The sequence below is a fragment of the Arachis duranensis genome, chromosome 7 (genome assembly GCF_000817695.3).
Source record: "Arachis duranensis cultivar V14167 chromosome 7, aradu.V14167.gnm2.J7QH, whole genome shotgun sequence".
NCBI classification, from domain to species: Eukaryota; Viridiplantae; Streptophyta; class Magnoliopsida; order Fabales; family Fabaceae; genus Arachis; species Arachis duranensis.
In genome coordinates this window covers 7522415-7547360 of record NC_029778.3, presented here as the reverse complement: position 1 = coordinate 7547360, position 24946 = coordinate 7522415, and the positions used below count along the sequence as shown (strand labels likewise).

Sequence of the window (24946 nt, the reverse complement as noted above, 5' to 3'; positions counted from 1 at the left end):
CACAGCGACATGAAGAAGATGCTATTGTGAGAAACGGTATTGCCAAGAAGAACTTTGTAATTTGTATTAGCAGCTGCAATGGAGGTGGAATCGAAGGGGGAAACGGGTTGGGGAAGGGAAAGCTGATTGGATTGGGTCGGGTCTTTTTTGTGGGCCTAGACCTCTGAAAAAAAATGTATTTTTTAAATTAATAATAAAATATTATATTTTTATGTTTTAATTAATAATCTTTATGGGCAATTTACCTAAATAAAATGGTTAAGAGAAAAATGAGAAATTTTACTCAAATGTAATTATTGCAATTCCTTTACTTTTTACACGTAAACCGTAATAAGTTATCACATTTTACTTTTTACACGTAAACCGTAGTAGGTAAACACGATTTATAAAGTGACTAAGAGTTTATGAAGAAATATGTAAATGTAAAAACCTTTGTTACTTGCCACGGTTTACGAAGAGAAAAATTCTATATATATGCGTGGAGTAATATAAATACAAAATTCACTTATCACATTGATTAAACTTATTTATTTACGTAAAATTTGTTTATGGCCATGAAAAGAGAGAAAAATAAAAATTGGTAAGAAAGTTAACAAAATGACAAGGGCTATAAATTTTATTTAAAATAATACAAATATGTTTATTTAAATTAAAAAATTAAAATAATAAGAGTACATTTATTTAAAAAATTTTAATTTTAAAATAATATAAGTGTATTTATTTGTTAGTTAAAAATTAACAATTATTTTTTTTAAATCGAATAAATATAATTAATCATATGAGTACAATAATACAAATACATACAATTTTATAAATCATTAATTTAAATTTTAAATTACAAATTAATACAAATTTTATAATTTAAAAATTTAATTATTTAAATAAAATTAAATTGATTAATAAAAATATACTAATACAATTTAAATCGTATTAAAATGTAAACAAGTTTGCTGAGTCCATAAACAAACTTTACATAAATTAAATAAGTTTAGTTAATGTGATAGGTGAATTTTGTATAAATTTTATGAAAACACAATAAAAAAATTAAATCCTAAAAAATAACATGATTATTTTTAGAATTAATTTTTTTATATTTTATAATAGAAATAAAAATTCTGATTAATATTGAGCTAGTCCAATATTCTAGATAATTTTATTTTTTTAGTTTAATTCGAATTGCATCCTTTATAATTCGAATTACTCTAGGTCAACCTGCATGCATAATTCGAATCTTTGAATTACGTACAATTTTGGCTGCATATTTCGAATTGATCAACTTCAAATTACTGTTGGTTTGTAATTCGAACCAGTTTGATTCGAATTACATAAAAACTCTCTTCCATGTTACATTTTTTGCTTTAGTTGAATCATGTAATTTCTCCTCCATCCTAGTTTAATAGTGTGATTTGCCCTTATTATTTAGAAAGCTCTCTTCCTCGCTTGTCATTGTAAAATACTTTTTTTCAACAACTTGAATCTCACTTTTAGAAGTTCATATACTATTATAATAAATATCTTGTATAGAATAAAATTTAATAATGTAGTGATAGTAAAAAAAAGTTATTATTTTTGCTAATGAGTTATAGTTTAAATGGCATAGTCTTCCCATACTCAATTAAAGGTTGCGAGTTCGAATTTCTTTATTTTTGGTAAAAAAAAAAAGAGTTATTATTCTTTATGTAATATGGTTTAAATTTTTCTACATATATTTATATTATTTGTATTTTTTATTTAATTCAAATTTTTTTTAACATTTTTTGTTAAGATTAATTTTAACATTTATAATCATATAAAAATACTTTAATATTATTTATGATAATATTATTTTTTGAGGTAATGACCAAATTAGTACCCGAAAGATTCAAATGCTGACATTTTGGTACCTCACTATTTGTTATTGACAAAATGGTCCTTAAAAGGTTTTAAAATTTGACAAGTGTACCCACGAGTGCACCGGAGCACATTTCCGGCAAGCACAGTGCTGATGTGGCCACCGTGTTTTGGTGACTTGGCAAACTACCCCCAAAGTTCCCTCCCCAACGCACACTCCCTCCCCTTCCCTCTCCCTCCCCGTCGCAACCTCCTATATAATTTTTCTCTTTAATTTTTCTCTTTATAAACCGTGGCAAGTAACAAAGATTTTTACATTTACATATCACTTTATAAACCGTAAAAAGTAACAAGATTTTATGATCAAAATTCTCTCTTCATAAATCATATACTTAATTACCACGGTTTATATTCATCTTGGTCATTTCATAGATCGTATTTACCTGCCATAATTTATGTGTAAAAAATAAAACATAATAATTTACCATAATTTACATAATAATAAATGAAGACACACAACTAAAAAAATTATAATTATTACATTTGAGTAAAATTTTCCCAACCATTTTATTTAGGGAAATTGCCATAAACTTTATCTTTCAAAAAATCAAAAACTTGAGCGAGTTACTGTATTAAACCTAAACCTTATCCTCCCTCCACCAGAAACCACCACTATCAACCTCTGCTTTAAACCCATTCTAAACCCCTTCTTCTTCTTCTTCTTCTTCTTCTCAATTTCAGCACCCAATAATGCAAATCTCTTTAAGCAATTCACCTTTTAAAACCCCTCAACTCTTCCCATTCCACCACCCCATTTCAAAACCCCTCACAAACCAGGTTCCCATTCAAATTCAAAGCACACATGCCACCGTTACCAGCGCCATAAAGGGTCCCACTTCCGGTTACTTATCCGAAATCAGCAAGGCCATTGATCACGAAGAGCAATACCGGTTAGCCCGGTCGCAGGTGAACCGGAAAGGTTTGGAATTGGAGGGTTATTCAATCGAGGGTATCTCAATTGGGGGCCAAGAGACATGCGTTATTGTTCCTGAATTCAAATGTGCATTTGATATTGGGAGGTGCCCAGTTAGGGCTATTCATCAGAACTTTGTTTTCATCACTCATGCTCACCTCGATCACATTGTAAGTTGAAATTCATTTTTACCCTTTTGTGTTGCTTTGTTATGTATGAGCTACTGTTGATGAATGATTAGGGTTCTATGTCTGAGAAAAACAATTATGTGGAAGATTTTAATTATATCAACTTTTAACTGGACAATGCCATTGTTGTTTAATCAAAGTAGATTGTTCTGATTGCATGTATGATAGAAAAGGCCGAATTTGCAATGGCTAAGGCTTGTTGTGCTTGCTGGAATAAAACAATATCGCAGTAACTTTACAGTAAAGCATTCAAAATCAATTGGAATTCTTAAAACTAGCTTTTTTTTAACTGAAATCTTACTATTTCTTATAAGTACATGGGTTTAGGCTCTCAAAGACTCAGTTTAGTTTTGCATATCATATCATGTCTCATTTGTTCTGCATGTGCTTCTGCATCCTAATTATTTTCTTGTGGATTTTTCACTTTCTCCGCCTTTTGTACATTGGATGCTGAGTGTAAACTTTTTATAAGCTTACATTGATTGTGAATGATGTAGGGAGGGTTGCCAATGTATATAGCCAGCCGTGGATTATATAATTTGAAGCCTGCTACTGTCTTTGTGCCTCCTTGCATCAAAGAGGATGTTGAAAAGCTGCTTGATATTCACAGGACCTTGGGCCAAGTTGAATTGAATGTTGAATTGGTTGCTTTGGATGTGGGTATGTTGCATTTTGTCTTCCTTTAATGACAGAAGTTATCCGAGGAAATGATATCGAGGTTTGATTTCAGGGGAGACGTTTGAGATCCGCAATAACCTTGTTGTCCGGCCATTCAAGACACATCATGTTATACCCAGCCAGGTAAGTTTATTCTATCATTTTGTTGCCCTTACAAGTTGATGTTAGCACACTCATGCAAAAGATTTTGAAACAAGAACTTGGACCAAAACTAAACAGGTTTTGACTTATGGTGTAATCTTTTGAATCTTATTATGTATTTTCCTGGTAAATCCATCCTTTTTTGTTTCGCCAGAACAATCTTCAAATTTATATTCTAATATTATTTTCGTGTGTTATATACATCTCTTTTTGTATGTTTTGATAATGATAACATTTTAACTGCCAAGCTTTTTCTTTCAGTGTTTTTTCAAGTTTATGTATTGTCTGTACTTTGAACTTTGCAAAAATGCTTTGGTCTCTTGGGATAAGAATGATGCTAACCTTGTATTCTTATGCAGGGTTATGTAGTCTACTCTATTAGGAAAAAGCTGAAGAAACAGTACATTCACCTGAAAGGGAAACAAATTGAGAAATTAAAGAAGTCTGGTGTTGAGGTTTGTGATGTTTGCTAAGTTGTGATTCTGATATAGAACTTCTTCGGTCTTTACTTTTAATGAACTCTCCTTTCTAGATTACAGACACCATATTAGCTCCTGAAGTAGCCTTTACCGGTGATACAACACCCGATTTTATGCTTGACCCGCATAATGCTGATGCATTGAGAGCAAAAGTTCTTATAACTGAGGTACTGTATAATCTTTTAATGAAATGCTTTGAAGAAAATGCTAGAGCATTTTCTTTCTTTGTGGCGTCTTCTGACTTCATATCTAATCTTCGTTTAGATGTCTTAAATATTCTTGTTTGATTGGTTTATTGTTTAAACTTTTTCTACAGGCAACTTTCCTCGATGAGTCCTACACCGTAGATCATGCTCGACAACATGGCCATACACATTTATTCGATGTAATGTGACATCTTTCATTATTTTATGGCTTCTTTATAGGTAGCTTGATGAAATCATGGTGCACAAGGTCTACTTTTGTAGCTTGGACTTTGTCTTTTCTCAAAAAGCTTTGTGGTTTATATTCAGCTTTTGCTGAATAGATTAAATGAGTATATTGCTGATTATCCTTTGATTCCATGCCATATTCAATGTTAAGAACCTAGAACCTCTATATCTGCTCTGATAAATCCATCCTGCTTGTTCATGTGATTAATTATTTCTCAAAATTGTGACTCGACTGAACTCAATGTGGATTAGATCTTGATTTGAAGTAAACTTGTCTTATCTTTGTAGATCATGGAAAATTCTCAGTGGATTCGAAACAAAGCTGTTGTATTGACTCATTTTTCATCAAGATATAGTATAGAGGTAATGTTCCAGTGTTCCTCTTATTGTTGTTCAGTGGACTTGCATCATGATTTGTAACTTGTTCAAGGGGCTTATCATTTTGTACCACCTCATTAAGGTTTCATTTAGGGTCCTGTTCTGAGATAGAAATGACAAAGATTGTGGGGGTTAATAGAGATGAGTCTTGTGCTTGCTTTCTTTTTCGAAAATATAAAAATTGGTTAAAAAATATCCCCTAGACATGTTTCTTATGCCTCTCAATTCTGAATATAGATAAATTATCTTAAAATATAGTCGTAAAATAGGGATAATTTTGGAGTATGTTTAGTTTTTGTTTTAATTTTCTGTTTTCAGGATTTTGTGAAAGAAAAAGAAAAAACAATGAAAACAATAAAATTCTGTTTTCTGTTTTCACTTCCTATTTTTTTTTTTCCTTTACAAAATCCTAAAAACAGAAAATATTGAAAATGAAAACAGAAAACAAAAGTGCAAATCTACACACCCACCACTCTATTCTCTAATATATTATTGTTTTCGTTGTATCTGTTGTTACCGTCTCAGAACAGTAACCAAACACTATCCTAATGTCCATATTATATATGCATGTTTCAAAACCTAAGTGCATTTTATAAATTCAGTATATAAATAGCCTTCTATTTTTTTTTAAAAAAAAAATATTTATTTAAGTGTGATCCTCAGGATATTCGTCAGGCTGCATCAAAATTGCAGTCCAAGGTATCAGCAAAAGTGGTTCCTCTGACTGAAGGTTTCAAATCAGCATATCAATGAGTGCCGTGAAAATGAAGAAAACAAAGATAGTTTCATTGTCTGTGTTGTATGTTTCATAGTTTCTTGTAAAGTAGAGAGTTTTTTTTTTTTAATTATTTTTGAAATACAGCAGCACTGATTAGTTGTTAGTTGTTACCCTATAAATGTGTTGTAGGAACCAACAACCAAGTAATGATTCTATATATGCTAAAAAAAAAAAACATTGATTCATGGCTTAATGCAAATGTTCTTGGTCCATTAAGTTATGTTTGGGTGGCATCAAATGTTTACTTTTTAGATTATTTTCTGTTTAAATGAGTTGGCTATGAAGTATGAACACCTTTATCCAATTATGATAATTTTTATATTCAAGATTTTAGTTTATTGTCACACTATTTAGTCTATTGTTAGTTTGTTACACCATATTTAATAATATATTTGTTCCAAGATATCCTTGAATCTGAGGCTTAATAACCTCTATTACATGATTTTAGCATTTGCAACTTTCTCTCCAAGTACTTGGGATTGCTTCTCATGCTCTTTCTAGAAGAGTGCATTGGTACCAACTCTATTAATTAATGTTGTTATATTATATCTTAATACACATAAGTCGCTATAGTTTTCTAATGAATATTATGTAAACATGATAAGGAAATCATAATAAAATAAGTTTTTTTTTATAATAAATTTGAATTAAACAAGAAAATTTAAAACGATGTGGTGGTAATAGCTTTTTTTTAAATTAATTTGGGATTGAGTGATCAATTTATTTAAATAAATATTGAGATTTGACTTTTATGTTGGTACAGGAACCCAAATAAAAAAAAATATAAGAATTCAATTAAAAATAAAATTTAATGCAAGACTTAATTAAAAAAAAAAGTATAAAAATTTAATTGAAAAATTTGTAAAATTATAAAAACTAATAAAATAATTAAATTTTTATTAAACAGCAATAAATTTTTAATTAAAAATTAAATTTTAGACAAATTAAGCTTTCTTTTTCTATCTCTTAACATTCAACAAAATGGAATAAAATAATGAACAAAAGTTATATTCTTTCCTTCTCTCACATAAATAATAAATTTTATATTTATATATGTTACTGATTTTTACTCCCTTTCCTTTTTAGCTTTCATTGGACAAAACAAGTAAGAAAGAAATATTATTTTATTTGAGTTCTGTGAAACATTTATTTCTGTCAATTAAATATAATAAAATTAGTTTAAATCTAGCAAGGTACATGTAAATTTCACAATTTTTTTTTTGCAATATTTTTTGAAAAAATATAGGTAGATAATAAGAATACTAAATAATATGAATAATGAATATGTCGAATATTCAATTCAATAGATATGTAGATGATTATATTTATTATTTTTAATTGGATAATTAGTTTTTTTTATTCGATTTACTTATGCACAGTTAACAAGAATTGGATGTTCAATTTACTATAGTTATCCTAATATTAAAATTTAGGAAGTAATTTAAGAATGGAGTTTTTTTTTATCTTATTGGTTCAATTCTAGAGCCCATTGTTTATAAAAATTATTGTCTACCTAACAAAACCATTTTTTTCTTTATAGTTCTTCTTTTATTGTCATTGTTGTTGCAGTTTTTTTTGTTTTTCTTCTCATCTTCCTTCTCTTTCTAGTATTATTGCAATATATTTTATATTTTATTTTTTTCTTATTATTATTCTTTTTAAGAAGATAAAAATAAAAAAAAAATTATAAGAGAGTGAAATAAAAAAAGAAAAAAAAAGAAAAGAAGAAGATAACGATTGAAAAAGAAGAAGAAAAAGTGGAGAGTTTTGAATTTTATAAAATTTAACAAAATAATAATATCAAAACTTTTATAAGTTTGACACATAAATTTTTTTAATTTTGACATTAAAATTTCTTAATGATAATTATATTTTCTTAACTAATTAAAAGTTATTAAAAATAAAAATAATACCAAAATTTCTTTCGACATATCTTCTTCTTCTATTTCTTTATCTTCATATTTGTCTTTTTTTTCATATTTTAGCTTATTTTTGTTTTTCCCAACATGTTTTTTTTCATGTTTTCTTATTGCTACAAAATTTTTTCTGTATCTTCTTATGTTTTATTTTAAAAATAAAAAATTTTATCTAAACAAATTTATTTTAAAGTTGAATTATTTATTCTTAAGTTCTAAACAATAAATTATTTTATAATGTGACATGAAAATAAATTCAAATTTTGTGTTTGTTGTGATCAAATTTTTGTATTTTATATAATAAATTTTAATGTCATTTTTTAATGTTTGTATTTTATGTAAAAAAAATGTTGATATTATTTTTCTTTTTTTATTATTTTTTATGTTCTGTTTTTTTATTTGTTTTGTAGTAGGACTTAATTACATAAAAAATTTGATTATCTAAAATTACTGATTTTATTTTTACTTCCTTTGATAGAAATAAATACTCTCCCTTTTTTCATGTACAGTTAGTTATCGATTTCCTTCTTTTATTTATTATGTTATAATGTGCAGAAGATAAACAACTTAATAATGACCAACAGTTTGTGCTTAAATAAAGCAGTCAAAATGAAAAGATTAGTTAAGGAGAAATCACACAAACAAACTATTAGAATTTTTAATTTATGTGAATGTCCTAAAAGAAGAAATGTTATATCCATGTTTTGATTGGAATTTATATATAATCGAATTTATTGAATTTGAATTAGTCATTTTAATGTTAAATTGAATCAATAAAATTCGAAGTAGTAAGTTTAAATGTAAAACGAATTTAATAGTATCAATTTATTATGATTTGAAATTCGAATTGAGCTACCCATAGTAATATCAAAATAACAAACTTTGATTTAAGCCTATGATTTAGATCCCTGATAAATCGAATGGAATGAATTCAATTTATAAGCTCCTAATAAATTAAATGAACTGAATTTGATTTATATATAACGTGCACTAGTAATAAATCAAATCCACTATATTCGAGTTAGCATTTATATCCTTATATATATAATTTGAATTCACTTGTTTCGAATTATATTTCACCCAACTCTCACCTTTCAAAATGCATCATCCAAAGAGAAGTGAGAAAAAAAAATCACAAGATTCAAACTGCAAAAATGGAAGACTATCTGTGTTCATAGTACTGGTAGCATTCATACAAAAATTAGTGAATAAAATTTATTTTCTTTAAAAAATAAATAAGTATTTGTGATATTAAATCATTTATAATTTGATTATATGTGTTATCAGAATTTTTAAACTACAAATGGTAATTAGAATAGTGATTTAATAGTTTGTTAGAATTTTAAAACTACAAATGCAAGTTCGAGTGATAAATAACTGTTAATTAGAATAGTGATTAGAAATTCTATTAGAATTGTAAGTTTTAAATGTTAGAAGTTGTCTTGGAGTTTAATTTAATTTAATTTAATTTAATTTAAGTTTCAAATATTATATTAACTAAGCAAAAGAAGTTTAGCAAGGATTTAATTTAATTTAATTTAATTTAAACTTAATTTAATTCTTAAATGTTAGATTAACGATGCACTAGAAGTTTATTTACAGTTTAATTTAATTTAGTTTAATTTTTAATTTATGACTTAAATATTAAATTAACTATATTTTGTTAGAATTTAATTTAGTTTAGTTTAATTTAATTTAGTTTAATTTAATTTAATTTAATTTAATTCTTAAATGTTAGATTATCTATGTTCAGATTTATAATATCTTTTACATTAAAGTTTATTTTTATTAGAATTCTCCGTTTAAGTGATTTTTTGTTTAGCTTGGATATGATTTTCTTGAATTTGTTAGGGATGAGTATTATAAGACTTTTGTTGGGATTTAGTGTATTTTGTCAAAAAGAGCCTGCATTACTTAATGGTCGTTGAGTGAATTGTTTTGTTAATTGTTATGGTTCTTAGAAAAAAAAATTTATCGTTATGCAGCCCAGCGATGCATCACCAGCATGAGGAGGCAACATGGTATGCTCCTTGACGACAGGATTATACCGTATCTGCAGATGGCCGGCTTAACCCATCTCACGAGGCTCAACGGCCACTGGTTTAGGTTGAATGAGCTGCTGGTCAATGCATTTGTCGAACGATGGCGTCTCGAGACGCATACCTTTCATATGTCACGATTACACTATAGAATGTTGCGTACCAGTTATACCTCCTGATCGACGGATAGTACATCAGTGAATGTCTGACGGACTTCGAGGTGCATTAAGGGCAGCTGACCTGCATGAGCTTGGTTCGAGGAGTTATTGGAGGTGTTGCCTTCGGCAGATTGCATCGACAAGTTCATGTGAAGTGCACTTGGATGCAAAAGACATTCAGTGACCTTCCTCAAGGCGCAGACGAGGAGACAGTTAGGAGGTACGCGATGGCATATATCATGATGTTATCGACGCAACTCTTCCGTGACAAGTCTGGTAGACGTATACATATTCGATAGCTACCGTACATAGCAAGATTAGAGGACATGACAGATATAGTTGGGGATCCATTGCTCTCTCGTGGTTATACCGGTGCTTGTGCAGTGTGACCAACAGGAACGTCGTTAAGTTGGTCGGTCCATTGCAACTCCTCCAGTCATAGATCTTCTAGCGGTTCTCGAGTTTCAGGCCCGATGAGTTTGACGCCACATTAAGAAGTTATCTGTCGAAGTAGTCTCGGTCATATTAAACTCCGAATTATTTCTATCATATAAGATCACTGTGAAACACCTTGATGCTTTTAGATTTGCCTCTATTGCTTTCACCAGTGACTAAATAAATTGCTACCTATCCCTAACTGTGCTTCAACCTCTCTTTCCTTGCGAACAAAGAGCTCCGCCAATCTCCCATAAGTGAACTTCACCAAGAAACAAACTAGAAGGTTCCTGACATCCTTGAGTACCGAAAATAACACACTCGGATATATTTGTAGTCATATGGCCGAATCTATTACCATCGTTCCGATGCTAAGTCCACTTATCATACTCCATCCTATTGGTCCAATCACACATTGCCGGGTCTTTATTCCAGAGGATGTCAAATCAATAATCAAAGTCCACCTCAGTCTTCGCGTAAGCATCATTGACTAGAAATCTCCTTGCATCTTTTCTCTTGAATCTCAGTGCAAAATTTGCTGCAACGTGCCTAATACAGAATGCACAATAAATAGCAAGCGGAACCCATCCACCATCAGGAACCTCCAAGGTAGCCTTGATTTTATTGTGCCTATCTGATATCACGAGAATGTCTGGTTGAGGAGTCATGTGCTGTCGTAGGTGAGACAAGAAAAACGACCATGACTCCCCATTTTCACCCTCTACTAAGGTAAAAGCAATAAGAACGATATTAGAATTTCTATTTTGAGTAATCGCAACCAGCAAAGTTTTTTCATATTTTCCATATAAGTAGATCTCATCAATACCCACCAATAGCTTACAATACTTGAATGCCTCAATGCACGGTGGGAACAACCAAAAAAGTCGGTGGAAAAACGATGATGACTCGTCAACCTGGCCTCCAACTTAGGGATGTCAACGGGGCAGGGGATGCCTTCGTGCTCCCTATCCCCACCCCCAGATTTACTCCTCGTTCCCGTCCCTATTTTCCATCATGGAAAAATATTGCTCCCCATCCCCATTTTCCACAGGGCCCCATTCTCCGCGGGACCCCATTCCCTATCTCTCTAATAGTTTTGACTAATTATTAATTTTCATGGAAATAGATCCGAAAGTATTCATCCTATACAAAACAAGATTTTATACAAAAAGTCTAAATGACAAGATGGTGACTTCTTTCAAAATGATGTAGTGGAGGATGTCACGGCGAGCTAGAGCACTGAGCAGTAAACAAGGTGGGAGACATGGCAGTAGAGAGGAGAATGGACACGATAAGAAAGTTGTGGAAAGGAACGCCACAAATATAGAGAATGATGCGATGAGGGTGATAGAACAATGAGGGGTGATAATGCGGTGAGACGGGGGAGTGGCGAGGGGGTGGCTGCAAAGAGGTTGAATGGAGTATGGACGACGTTAGAGATCTATGAATTGAAGAAGGGTTATGCAAATGAGGATTAGGGAAAAAATTCTCCACAGTCGGATTTTCATTCGGGGCAACCTCCACAGGGATCCCCACGTCTCGGGGAGTTTTGCCATCCCTAGTCCAACTCGCACAGGACTGGTCTTCAGTACTGCAATACTACCTGACATCGTTATCTGCACACCTAGTACCCATCTTGGTAGCTCATTATAAGCCTCCTCCTAATCTCCATATATCTGCGCACTGCCCTTCTGCTTAGCCAACCAAACTCTCCTGTACGTAGGTTTAAACCTAAAATGTGCCTCCATCGGATTTTGCAGTACCTTGATGGACATAGTCACATCAGCTCTGATCATATGAAGAATGAAAGCAAATATCACATGATAATCAAGCTTCTTGTGATCATTGGAGATCGACGTGGCCAGACATGTATGAGGTATGTTATACAATCTGACCTCCCAAATATCCTTCCGTTACCGAAGAGTGATCCGAATCAACCATGTGCAACTATTTTCAAACTCCTTACATTTTCTGTAATACTTGGCATGGCCCAATTCAAACACTTTATACTTAACTCCACGGCGGATGCTATAAGTCTTCACACATAAGACAACTTCTTCTTTCTTCCGAAATGGCTGACCGACTTGGAACTCAGCTAGACTTGCGATGTCCTATAAATCTCTGGCTCCGAAACTGAATTCTACATCCAGAAACCCCTGCTGTCTCATAGCATCTAAGTCTATAGTCGAAAAGTTCGGCAGGTATTGCTGAGTTTCTGAGCTTGATGCTCTACCAGTCCTAACAAAAATACTCCTCTCTATATCATCATCAATCGTGGTGGGCTCTACATCATCGTCATCCCTTAGTACATCTTTCATGGCATCTGGTTCTCCAACCTCCCTAGAAATTGGAATCATAACAGTAGTATTCCTGTTATCACCTATTTATATAATATTGTCGTGGTGTAGATCAGCTGTGAAGGACGGAAATGCCACTAAATTTCTCGCAGATGCCATTACAGGTAGAGATGAAGACACAACAACAGGGTTGAACTAGAGGCTGCTACCATTGGTACTGATTGGTGATTTCGATTCGATCCTCATGAGCTAGAGACTAGATCCTCAAACTTGGCCAACAGTTCATGGGTTCTCACTTCGAAAAACTGGCGATGAAAGTGAAATAAAATTTGCAAATTCTCATCACTATCTCTCACAAACGAGTCGTACTTCACCCTATCGCGAACAACAAAAATTGGAATTCAATAAAATAACTTCTCTACCTGTTTCATTCCATGCAAACCCAATTTCTGTAGTATGGTATTCTGAAAATCAACAAAACTCGTAGAATATTTGATAAAGACACTCAATGAATCCTTATCAACAAATTTTATTTTTGTTCGCATTTTTTTCTTAATTCTGCCTTTGTAGTGCACTATAACTAAAAAACTATTTTTACTAGTCATTATAAATTTACCTCTATCAAACACTCCACGTTTTGATCCTATTTATATAGCACACACTCCTTAGTAAATCGAATTAAATCCATTCGATTTAATCAAATGCATGTCTATGCTAGTAAATTAAATCTATTAGATTCAGTTTATCATAATCTACCAATTCATGTAAATCGAAACAAATTGTTTCAATTTAATATACGTTACGAGTCTCCATAATAAACCGAATCATATTGATTCGAATTATTTGAATACAACGTAAATCAAATTGTATTGCTTCGATTTATATTAATACAAGATAAATCGAATTACATCAATTCGATTTATATAAAATGAAGGTAAATCGAATTGGATTGTTTCGATTTACATAATTTTAAAACTTTCAAGTAGTCTTTTTATTTTTAGGATATTCATGTAAATTTAAAATCTTAATTGTTTGTTTATGTAATTTTTTCATTAGTGGTGGAAATTTGTCTTTTATAATTTATAATAGTTACTATTATAATAGTTATAAAATTTTTTACAATATTTAAAAATAAGAGTTAAAATTAGGCTGACGTCTTTCTAATACTTGATGATAAACAATTAAAAAAATGTGATCTAACTAAAAAATATGATCATATAATAAAAAATATGAGTTTAATTTTTAAATATTGCTAAAATCCTATTACCACCAATAATCAAATACTATCACTAGTCACCAAAAATCAAATACTATCACTAATAATAACTAATGATAGATATTATAACATGTTAACTACTAAAATAATATTTAAAAATTTATATTGTTGATAAAAATAACTTTTAAAAACACGAATGATAAATAAGTTTTTAAATAATTTTAAAATATAGCAAAAATAATTAATAAATATTATATTTATTTATAAACAAAAAAATATTTATATTTAACAAATAAATTATCTATTTGATTCAAATTAGAGTAAAATTTGATTTCTAAAATTTTTTGTTTTTCAAAAAAATTTGGTTATTCACAATAACTATTTTTAAAAAATTTACTTGATATAAAATTATTAAATTTTAATGATAATTTTTTTTAATAATGCTTATAAAATATTACATTAAAAAATTATCTCTAAAATACTTTTTTTGGAATATATGTTCAATATCTAAATATTTTTATTTTATATTTAAAATTTTTGGGAGTTTATTAATTGTCCATATCTTCTAAGACTATTTTATCAACCATGTGAATTTTCGAATGCTGTTTTAGTTGTTTATCCTATTACAGAGAAAAAAATTTAATTATTTTTGACTAATTCTTTTTAGTTATCAAATATTTTTGTTATCCAATATTTTCTTTATGATACTTACTTTTTAGTACTTTTAGAAATGAAAATATTTAATAACAAAAGAATATTAACAAAAAATAATCAAAATTTATTATTTTTAGTTTTATTTAATATATTTTATAATAAATAAATATTAAATAAATAAATTTTAATAGTATGACTTATAATGGAAAATTAATCTCTCTAACATTTTAGAAAATTTCCTGGGATGCAAAAATAAAATTTTTGGTAGTAAGTCATAATGGGAAATCAATCTTTTCATTTCTTTTCAATTAATGTCATTAAATAATAAATATGATTTTTATTATATAATAATTTTTCACATATGTTTCCTTTTGATTTCATTTGAGAAATATATAATAAAAAATTATGCTTGACAATATAATGTAAAAAGTTATGAAAATATACTTTTTAACCAATATGTAAATAAAAAAATAATAATATAGTAGAAGTTATAACTGATACTAAGTAATTTAATGTATAAAGAATAATGAAAAAACATGTTTTTTAGTCAAACAAAATTATTTTAAAATACGATATAAAAATTATTACATTGATGGATATGGATAATTTATCTTTATATATTAAATATGTATAAAATAATAAATAATATGAGATTAACAAAATAAATTTATAAAGATATATAATAAAAGATATTTTTTTAAAAAATTATACATTAATTTTTTTTATATATAATTTATAATAATAGAGTAACTAATGTTCACAGTTTTATTTTTAATATTAGATTAACAGTGGTATTTTTTTGAATTGTGATCTACTATGATATTTTTCTAAAATATGGCATGATTTAATTTAGGGAGTACAAATCGAATTGTCCAATTTTTAAAAGGTACACATACTTGTATTTAAAAAATTAATGTACTCCAAATTTTTTTAATTTTTTAAACACAAACCAGAGAGTCTAAATTATGTACCCCAAATATTTTAAATTTTTTAAATACGATTCAATTTATATACTTTTTATAATTGAAAAATACCAAAAGTTATAATATTCAAGTATAACACTCATCCTAATTCTATATATAAATTATTTAGCCACTAATACCTTTTGTATATAGTAAATAATTACTTTTGCATGGAAAGAATTTACTTGCGGATTCAAATTGTATTCTTTTTACGCCATTATAAAAACAGATATAGATAAGGATAAACAACGAAAAAAAGAAAAAAAATTTTATTTATCATTTATCCACGTGACAAATCACCGTCATTTAGCCAAAAACTAAAACAAACTACGAGATAAAAGCAATTTCAGAATTAAGTGTTAAAAAACGACGGTGTTAACAAAAAATGAGAACCGTTCTTATTAAAAAACAATAATATCTACGTCTTAATAATTACCTAATAAAAACATCGTGTCACAAAATTATGGTGCTTATATTAGAGAGATAGAGGGTTATACTAAGTTATAATTTTTTAGCAACAGATATTTCTTTGATCAAACTAACATATAATTTACTGTTTGAAGAATTTGTATCAAAACTAAAATGTTGTTGTAACTTGCAAAATAAAAAAATTAAAAGAGAGATGGTGATGGAACTGTTGGATGGATAATATCACGTAATGCATATATTTTGATTAAACTGTAGACTATACCAAATACAGATAGGGCCATTTCATGGGAAGCATCCTTGAATTTTCTTAGCCACTCCCAATTTTGTTTCAACGTGCAATCCCTATCTTAAATAGTAAATAATGGAAATTAAATCGTTAAATAATTTAATAAATTTGATTAAATTATTATTTAACTATTCTAAACTATTAATTTTATATAAAAAAATAAAAATACATATATAATTAACTTTATATGAAGTGTATATGACATGTAACAGAACCTAAAATTAGTTGAAAAAAAAAAATTCTTTGACCTTAATTTAATTTCCTGATGCAACAGTTAAAGAATTCTGTTCAACGAGTCTTTAAAAAAATTTTCTCAAACAAACTCAAACAAATTTTTATTCATAAAAAATTAATTTAAAAAGAATACTCCTAGTAGATCAACTTAAAAATGAGTCAAATCTTTTTAGATATCTAATTTGAATTTAAATCTCTAAAAATAATTTAAATTAGATTTAATCTTTATTGAATTAAATCATATTTAATTTAAATTTAAATTTTTTAAAAATACTACTAAATAAATCAAAACTAAATTAAATCTTTTAACAAATTTTAACAACAAAATAAACTAAACATAAACTAAAAAATCTTTCTAAATATATATTATAATAACTCAAAATCATTAAATAATTTAATAAATTTAATTAAATTATTAATAATTTTCAACTATAAATTTCACGTAAAATTAATTTTACCAGATGATGATTTACAATTTTAACTTTTTAAGTATATTCCTCTTATTATATTCCTGATGAGTGTTAGTGAAGTGTGTTTGTACGAGATCTACGACAATAAGAATAAGAAACCTGGATTTCTCTCCTACACATGTCACGTGCCAAAACCTAGAATCTCGAACCTCCCAATATCCAAATCCAACCAATGTAAAAATAATAGAAACCACTTTCACATTCACAAACCCGTTAGTCACTGCGAACAAATTCAGATATAATTTCACCACTTTGAGTGAGTGAAACACATTAACCTTTCTCAAATTCTCAGTTCTCAGTTCTCACTCTACAACACAGATTTTTTACTGATCAAAATCCAAATTCCAGTTGTAAATAGGTTCTGACAAAACACTGTGTTTATCAACTTAAAAGAAAAAAACAAAGGGAAAAAAAAAGAGAAAAAAAGGAAAGAAGAAAAGAAAGAAACTTCCTTTGATCCCTTCCTTACTTATAATCACTACTTCTCTCTCTTCCCTTCATTTTCACCAAAGCTCTAATCTTTACCCTGAATCCTTCACAACCCACCTTCTCTTTTTCTCTTCTTTGATCCCGGTCTTCGTCCTTTTATAATTCTCAATCAGTCTCCAATTTAAAAATCCGATTTTTAAGTTTTAACCCCCTTTTCTTTACCTAGCATCCTTGTTACTCTGCTGATTATCGATCCGAAAAGGGGGAAGTAGCTGTTTTGTTTAAGTTTCCGTGATTATGAGGAAGAGGGAGAGGGAAAACCCCTGTGGAGTGTGTGGGCACTATCACAAGTACGAAGAAGGTGAAGTGTGTTCGGTTTGCGGCCACCGGATTCCCGTTGGATCGGAGAAATCATCAGTGCAAGTTAGCGCCTTCCCGTCGGTGATCTTGCCGGAGTTTCTGTACCTCGGTAGCTACGACAACGCATCGCGCTCTGAGCTTCTCAAGACTCAAGGAATCTCTCGTATCCTCAATGTAAGAAAGGAGGGTTTTGTTCTCTTGCTCCTTTTTTCTTTATGTGATTGATGGGTTGTGAAAAATTAGGTTAATTTTTTTCCCGTTAATTGTTCTCATTGTTGTGGCATTGATATTATTTGAATGTTTTCTATGGTAATGCCTTGGATTGAATGATGATGATGATGATAATGATGATGATGATGCATGTTTTGATGTTCTTGATTAGTGAAATGTTGTGTGTGTTGTGTGTGTTTTTTGAGATTTCAGCAGTGGAGGAGTGGAACCTTTCATAGTTTAGGACTTTAGGTTACAGGTTTGCGAAAAACACACTTTGGGATTTCTGAGTGGCCAATGCAAGGTGGTGATTTCAAGTTAAAGATTTCATTCTTGGTTGATGTATAGTTAGGGTTCTGAAGATGTGAATTGGTTGGGCTAATTGGGAAGTTAGGTTTTTCTTCGGGTGACTGGGGGAACTCATGAAACATGTCTTGATACTTTGCAGTAAGAAAATTACTTAAATGGATATAGGATGCCCAACAGTCATACCGAATTTTCAAATCCTAGGCGCGGCGATGATAAATGCATTGGCGCGCGTGGTCGAGAATTTGAAGAAAACACTTCACCTCATTGTTAAAAAGTGCTTGAAAGTTTTAAACAAACAAAAACTTTTAAATAGTTGTCTCTGTTGTGTCCTCTAATAGGGGGAACACATGAAATTTGTCTAGTTACATTGCACTAAGAAAAGTAATTTAATCAATATAGGATGCGCAACGGACATACCAAATTTTCAAATCCTAGACGCGGCCATGATAAATGCATTGGCGCGTGTGGTCAAGAGTTTAAAGAAAACTGAAAGTTTTAAACAAACAAAAGCTCTTAAATATCTATGTTGTGTCCTCTAATTCGTGTTGTCGATGCGGCATATAAGATCTAACGCACGAGTTTCACATGTGGACACGGTACTTAAATGGTTTTTGTGTTCTTTATAATAGCTGTCAATATTAATTGCTTAGGTGTAATGAAACTGGAATTTTAGTTCCAACTTCTAATTGGATATATAATGGAGTAAAGGTTGAAGGACCTCCAAATATGTTACACACTGTTGCTTTGCTCTCTTGATTGAGAAGTTTGAGCTTTGAGGACATCAAAATAATGACATTAAGATTAAATGGGGGTAATGCTTGAGTTAAGTTTTTTATTTGAAGAGTTAATGGAGTTGTAATTTTTTCTCTAATGATCTAGCAAGAGAAAATAAACAATTATTTTCTTTGAATAGTAACACAGAATGAGTAGAGTGTAATAGCAGACATGGTGATAATTATCGTTTTTAACTAATCATGGTAAATTCTGTTTCTCATGATGATTGTTGGTAAATTCTGTTTCTCATGATGATTGTTGTATCCATTCCCAGAAAGAAAAGATTTATAAGGTTGATTTATATATCCAAAATTTTCCGCAGTTAATTTTTTTATTCTACCTTTGAATTTTTTACCCGTGCAGACTGTTCCTTCCTGTCAAAATCTCTACAAGAACTCATTTACCTATCACTGCCTACCAGATGATAAAACTTTGCCATTTGAAGAAGCAATTCAGTTTTTAGGTATGTTCTTTCTTGTCCGTTGAAATTTAAAGTCCTGATCATTTCGTTTCCAAGGTGCATTTTTTAAACTTCTTGTTGGTTTACCATTTTTATGAATACTTATCAAAAATGATGATTGCACGTTTATTGTCTTTTGGGATATCAGCTAGTATCGTCATGCTTTATTTCTTTTATATATTTATTTTTGCACCCACGAGACTCGGATATTTACTTATCTTCAGCCAGGTGTGCATTCTAGAGTGACGAATTTGCGATTCATTTATAACTTTCTTTGTTTCAATGCATGTGATAACATTAGTTATATATTGCTTTCTTCTGTCTTGATACTTCTATTTTATGTTAATCAACCCCCGACCCCAAAAAAAAAAAAAAAAACCAAAAGCCCAAAACCATGGTATGAGCTTAAATGCAATGTCTCATTAAGGATTTTATGTTACCTTCAGGATGCCTGTTTTAAAGAGGTTCATGATCTGCTTTTGCTCATGTTCGCAATGGGCATACATGTGCCTACTTTTCTGTTTCTACTGGTGGTGTCTTACAAAACATCAAAGCAATGTATCACAGTGATTTATTATAGTTTTCTCTTAGAGTAAGAAACCTTCCAATAGTCCGTTGTCCAAATTGCGAACAAACAAGCACAATACTGATGTACCAGGGTGATAGATAGGGATAGATGTTCTCTGTTTATTTGGATATTGGCATGGTTGATGGAAAATTGTACACAATTTTTTTTTTAAAAATAACGCCACATGATGGGTTCTGGAGAGGGTAGAGGTAGCTTGCCCACATACAAATGATGTTTTCAGGTTTTGAATCAATAATATGCAGGCGATAAAGTACCAGCTTCACCGTTAGACCAAAGCTTGTCATAAAAAAAGAACCATAAATTTTGTATTCTCCTCTCTCTATGATCATCTGTCGTGGATTTCTTTTCAGTGAAGAAAAAATAATAATCACGTGACAACTATTGTAGCTCTATCTTAAATATTCATTCCATTATCATGTTTTAATAAATCTGTAATAATGATCATGTACAACAAAACCAAAACTGGTTGCTTTTTTTGCAGAGCAATGTGAGAAAGATAAGGCTCGTGTTCTGGTTCATTGCATGTCTGGAAAGAGTAGGTAAGATATTGCGGCAATCCTCATAACTGTATACTTGCCTTTGAGTATGCTGTAACAAACATTGATATTTACGCTAATTTTCTGAATCACATCCTACGACAGGTCTCCAGCCATCGTGATTGCATACTTGATGAAGTCAAAAGGATGGAGACTGGCACAAAGTTATCAATGGGTCAAGGAACGGCGACCATCTGTGGAATTAACAGAAGGTATGTTTTGATCTTTCTTCCAATACAAGTCTCATATTTCAACAGTTAGTCAATGGAAGAAAATGCTCTTTTTTATGAAGAGAAATAACATGAAACCTTCATGTAAATGGTCAACCGAGCTTATGAATTACTGAATGAATCAAGGGTCAAATCGACCGAGGACCGGCAATATGTAATAGTGCAATTATCATCATTCTGACATGCATCCTTTCTTCCATAATGTAGTTGTCTTCCAGCAACTGCAGGAGTTTGAGAACAAGATGTTCGGATCAATCGACGGTGGCGGCTCTGTTCTGGCTGGTTTCTCTCCTGCTGCAGGTCCGATCAACTTTGGCTTCCCAAAGATCAGTGAGTCGGCTCCATCACATCCCGCCTTCACTGCTGCTGGAACTACTTCAATATTCGCCCGACCACCCTTAGATATAGCTCCGGCCGAGTTCACATTTGGAGCTGGCCAAACACAGAAGGTTGTGACTGGAATCCCATTCAATGCAAATCCACCAAATCCAAATGGCACAGATATCCAAATGGATGGTTCTTGACTTCTTGATCATGATCACAACCATGTTTCAATAATCATCAATGACTTGTGAAAGTATACAAAGTTTTTTTTTTCTTTTAATTTTTTCTTTTGTTTATTTAAAATATTTTCATAGTTTTTTTTTTCAAATTACAATTACCTTGCTTTGTAGTGTTGACTTTTACACCATATTGTAGTTTTACTGCTCTAATGTGCACCAATAGATCTGCACTTTTGACATTATCCTGTTTTTTAATATTGCTGTCAATTACCATCTATAGAAAGCATACAAGTTTAAACAACCAAATCCAAGTGTTTAGCATTTCTCTTGCAAAATTCAACTATGGATGAGGGTCAGTTTTTTTATATTGGTTTAGAATGATGTCAAAAAACTTGGATTAATTTTCATTGCAATGTTGTGAATTATATCTCCTCATGAATTGTTCACTGATATTTTTGTCATGCAATTGATCTATAATAATTAGAACACTAATGGGTCTCTAATGTTTTCATGATTTGAACACCAAAAAAATTATATATTTATTATATTTAATAGTATATATTTATTTTAATAATAATTAATAAATATAAATGAAAAAAAATATGACTATCTTTAACCTTGCAAATTTTGGTCTCCAAATAATTTTTTATATAAAATAGGTAGTGAGTGAGTACTAGTAGTGACCACCGGCCTTTGACCCTTAGTGCATTCAGTAAAGTGCAGTGACTTGTCACTGTAACTACTGCCACATTCATCATCAATTTCTGATTTCTGTTGCACATTCATTCAATTTTTCTTTGTGCTACATTACTCATTTAAAGCTGTAACTTGCAATTTTTAATATTAGAATATTGAGAGATATAAATTGATAAAAATATTTCAATATTTATTCAGACTAAAATATATTTAAATAAAAATAATGGTTAAAAATCATTAAATTATTTTATATACATTTGACAAGATTATTTAACATAGTATATATTAGGGTAAATATTTTTTCCAATATGTAACTTTTTTTCGTGAGCCATAATGCATCGTAATCATCCTTAAATTTCATCATATCTTCATTCATTAAAAGTTGACAAAACGACTCCTGCAATCGAATAGCAAATGGTTGTCCGTGTCAGATGTCAGGTGTTTTAGTTTTCTCTTCCTCTCCTCCTTCTTACCCTGAACCACCACCATCATCCTAAAGCACCTTTCATCGGATCAGTCCCAAAACTGCCACGAACACCTAATTCAAATTGTCTTCCATCCAAATCTCTTCTCCGCCATAGATACCACCAGCCTCAGGCTCAACATCGCCATTAGATAAATCTCCAGGACCAAGGCCATGGCCGACACGAGGAACACTATGGCAGGAGAGGGGAAGAAGAAGACGAGCTTGATGCGGAGGAGAGAGCACCTCTTTACCTAGATTATTTTTTTTATTAGTTTAATGTAGATGATAATGAATTATAGTAGGAGTACATAAGGTTAACAACAAAATATTTTTTTGTTAGTTTTTCTGTTTTCATTCATCTTATGCCAGTTCGTTCTTTAGAGGTTACAGATTCGAGTCTCACTCCTATCTTTGAAAAAAAATATTTTGTGATTAACCTTATATACTCCTAATATAATTAATTACCATCAATATTAAACTAGTAAAAAAAATCTAGGTAACAATGGACTCCTTGAAGACGCGATGTGCCTCGGTAGGGATATTCGTGGATCAGATCTGATCCACATATCCGCGATATTTATCCGAATCCGATCTGAAAATTGTGGATATAGATCCGATCCGCAAGGCTACCAGATCAGATCGGGTTCGCAGTCTAATAAGATCGGATTGCGAATTTTATGTATCTATTTGCATATCCAATCTGCATATCCGCTTATAAGCAAAAATAAATAAGTAAATATTCTTTTTATGTTTTATTTTAACTAATAATTACCATATATGTTATATTATTTTATTTTTATTATTTAAGAAAAGTATGTTTAATTTTATTTTAAGAGTAAAAATAGTTAAACGAATAGAAAAGAGAATTTTATTAATTTTTTAATAAAAATAAGTTTTTAAAAATATTTTGATATTTTGTGGATATATCCGATATCAGATTTAAGTTTAAAAATTTGCGGATATTGAATCCAATCTGATGATTTTAGTGTGGATTGAATCGAAATTTTGATCATATATCCAATTCGCATTCACACTTATGCCTCAAAGCGGGTGGGCACATTCCACTTGTGATTCTATATTGTTGTTGTTTCCTCTCTTCTGATGTTTTTTTTAGTGGTTACTTCTTCTCTATTATAGACTCTTCTTCTAACACTAGTGGTGAATGACACCTAGCATAGCACTGACAACTGTTTATCATTTAATTATAGGAGTTGTTTTGTCTATTTTTCTTAATAGATAAAAGCTCGGATGAAATTTAAAGATGATTAAGATGTGTTATGTCTATAAGAAAAAAATTAAAGATATAGACAACTTTTTAAATAATAGATAGAAAAATTAATTATTTTTACTGTAAATAATTAGTTGACCGTAAAAATTAAGTTCCAAATATATATGTATTTATTTTACCTTCAACTCATCGGTATCTTTATATATTCTTTTGAATTTTGAGAATCACTCTGAGACAAAGTAAAAATGGTAAGAAGGATTAGAATGAAAATAGAAATACAATACATTCCACTCCGAGATTTGTAACCCTAATAACACCCATGCATATATTCTCCAAGAAAATGACTCATATCATAATAATTTATCTCATCCAAATTCCATAATAATAACAAGAAAAAGAAACATATAAATAACTCTTACCACATCAAAATTACTAACGAAAAAAAAAACAAAAATGTGACAAATTGATGATTAATTAATTACTCAAAGCAACATAAAAGAAAAGAAAAGATGATGATGATTCCGTTGTTGATCAATGTCCCAAGACATGGACATTGTTGTTACCACTGTGTGGTGAGTCATGCTCAGCATTTTGATGATGTTTGGCATGATGATTGTTATGATTATGAGTATGAGTATGAGTAATCTTAACATGGTGCTTGGCCTTGAAAGTGTCATCAACATCAGCATACAAACCAAGATGATCATCCTCACTTGTGCATTCCTCTCCTCTCTCTGAGTTCTTGCCATGGTGACACCCTCCATGCTGAACCTTTACATTCACTCCTACTTCATTATCTTTATTTGCCATGCTGCATTTCATGTTGCACATTAGGGTAACAAGAAGAATTCCAACACCAAACACAACAACGACTCTTCTTGATGAGTATGTAGCCATTGCTTGTTGTTGTTGTTGTTGTTTTTAATTACTAAGTTGTGTGTGTGAGATCAATTCAAGTGATTGCATGGAATTTTAAAGCTAGTGCTTGCCTTGCTATTATTGGATAAATTAAGGTTCTGTGGTTAGGGATTGATGTGGTTGTTATATATTGACTTGGAACTAGTCTTAAGGTAATAATTAAAAAGTAACGGCTAAAAATTAGGAAAAGGAAAATAATAATGTCATGTTATTTATTTATTTATTTATTTATTTATTTATTTATTATTATTATTATTATTATTATT

The 24946-nt window shown here is 30.2% G+C and overlaps 2 protein-coding genes across 2 annotated transcripts; both read left to right on the top strand.

The window, feature by feature from the left end:
- The first annotated feature begins 2449 nt into the window (after positions 1-2449).
- Positions 2450-6103, top strand: LOC107496885 (tRNase Z TRZ2, chloroplastic). Its single transcript, XM_016118212.3, has 8 exons — positions 2450-2973; positions 3489-3651; positions 3722-3792; positions 4170-4265; positions 4343-4456; positions 4606-4674; positions 5009-5083; positions 5762-6103. The coding sequence occupies exons 1-8, from the start codon at positions 2581-2583 to the stop codon at positions 5849-5851; spliced, it is 1071 nt and encodes a 356-aa protein (XP_015973698.1). The 5' UTR covers positions 2450-2580; the 3' UTR covers positions 5852-6103.
- An 11258-nt stretch (positions 6104-17361) lies between these two features.
- Positions 17362-21614, top strand: LOC107496878 (protein-tyrosine-phosphatase IBR5). Its single transcript, XM_016118202.3, has 5 exons — positions 17362-17935; positions 19418-19517; positions 20585-20642; positions 20745-20851; positions 21077-21614. The coding sequence occupies exons 1-5, from the start codon at positions 17699-17701 to the stop codon at positions 21391-21393; spliced, it is 819 nt and encodes a 272-aa protein (XP_015973688.1). The 5' UTR covers positions 17362-17698; the 3' UTR covers positions 21394-21614.
- The last annotated feature ends 3332 nt before the right edge of the window (positions 21615-24946 follow it).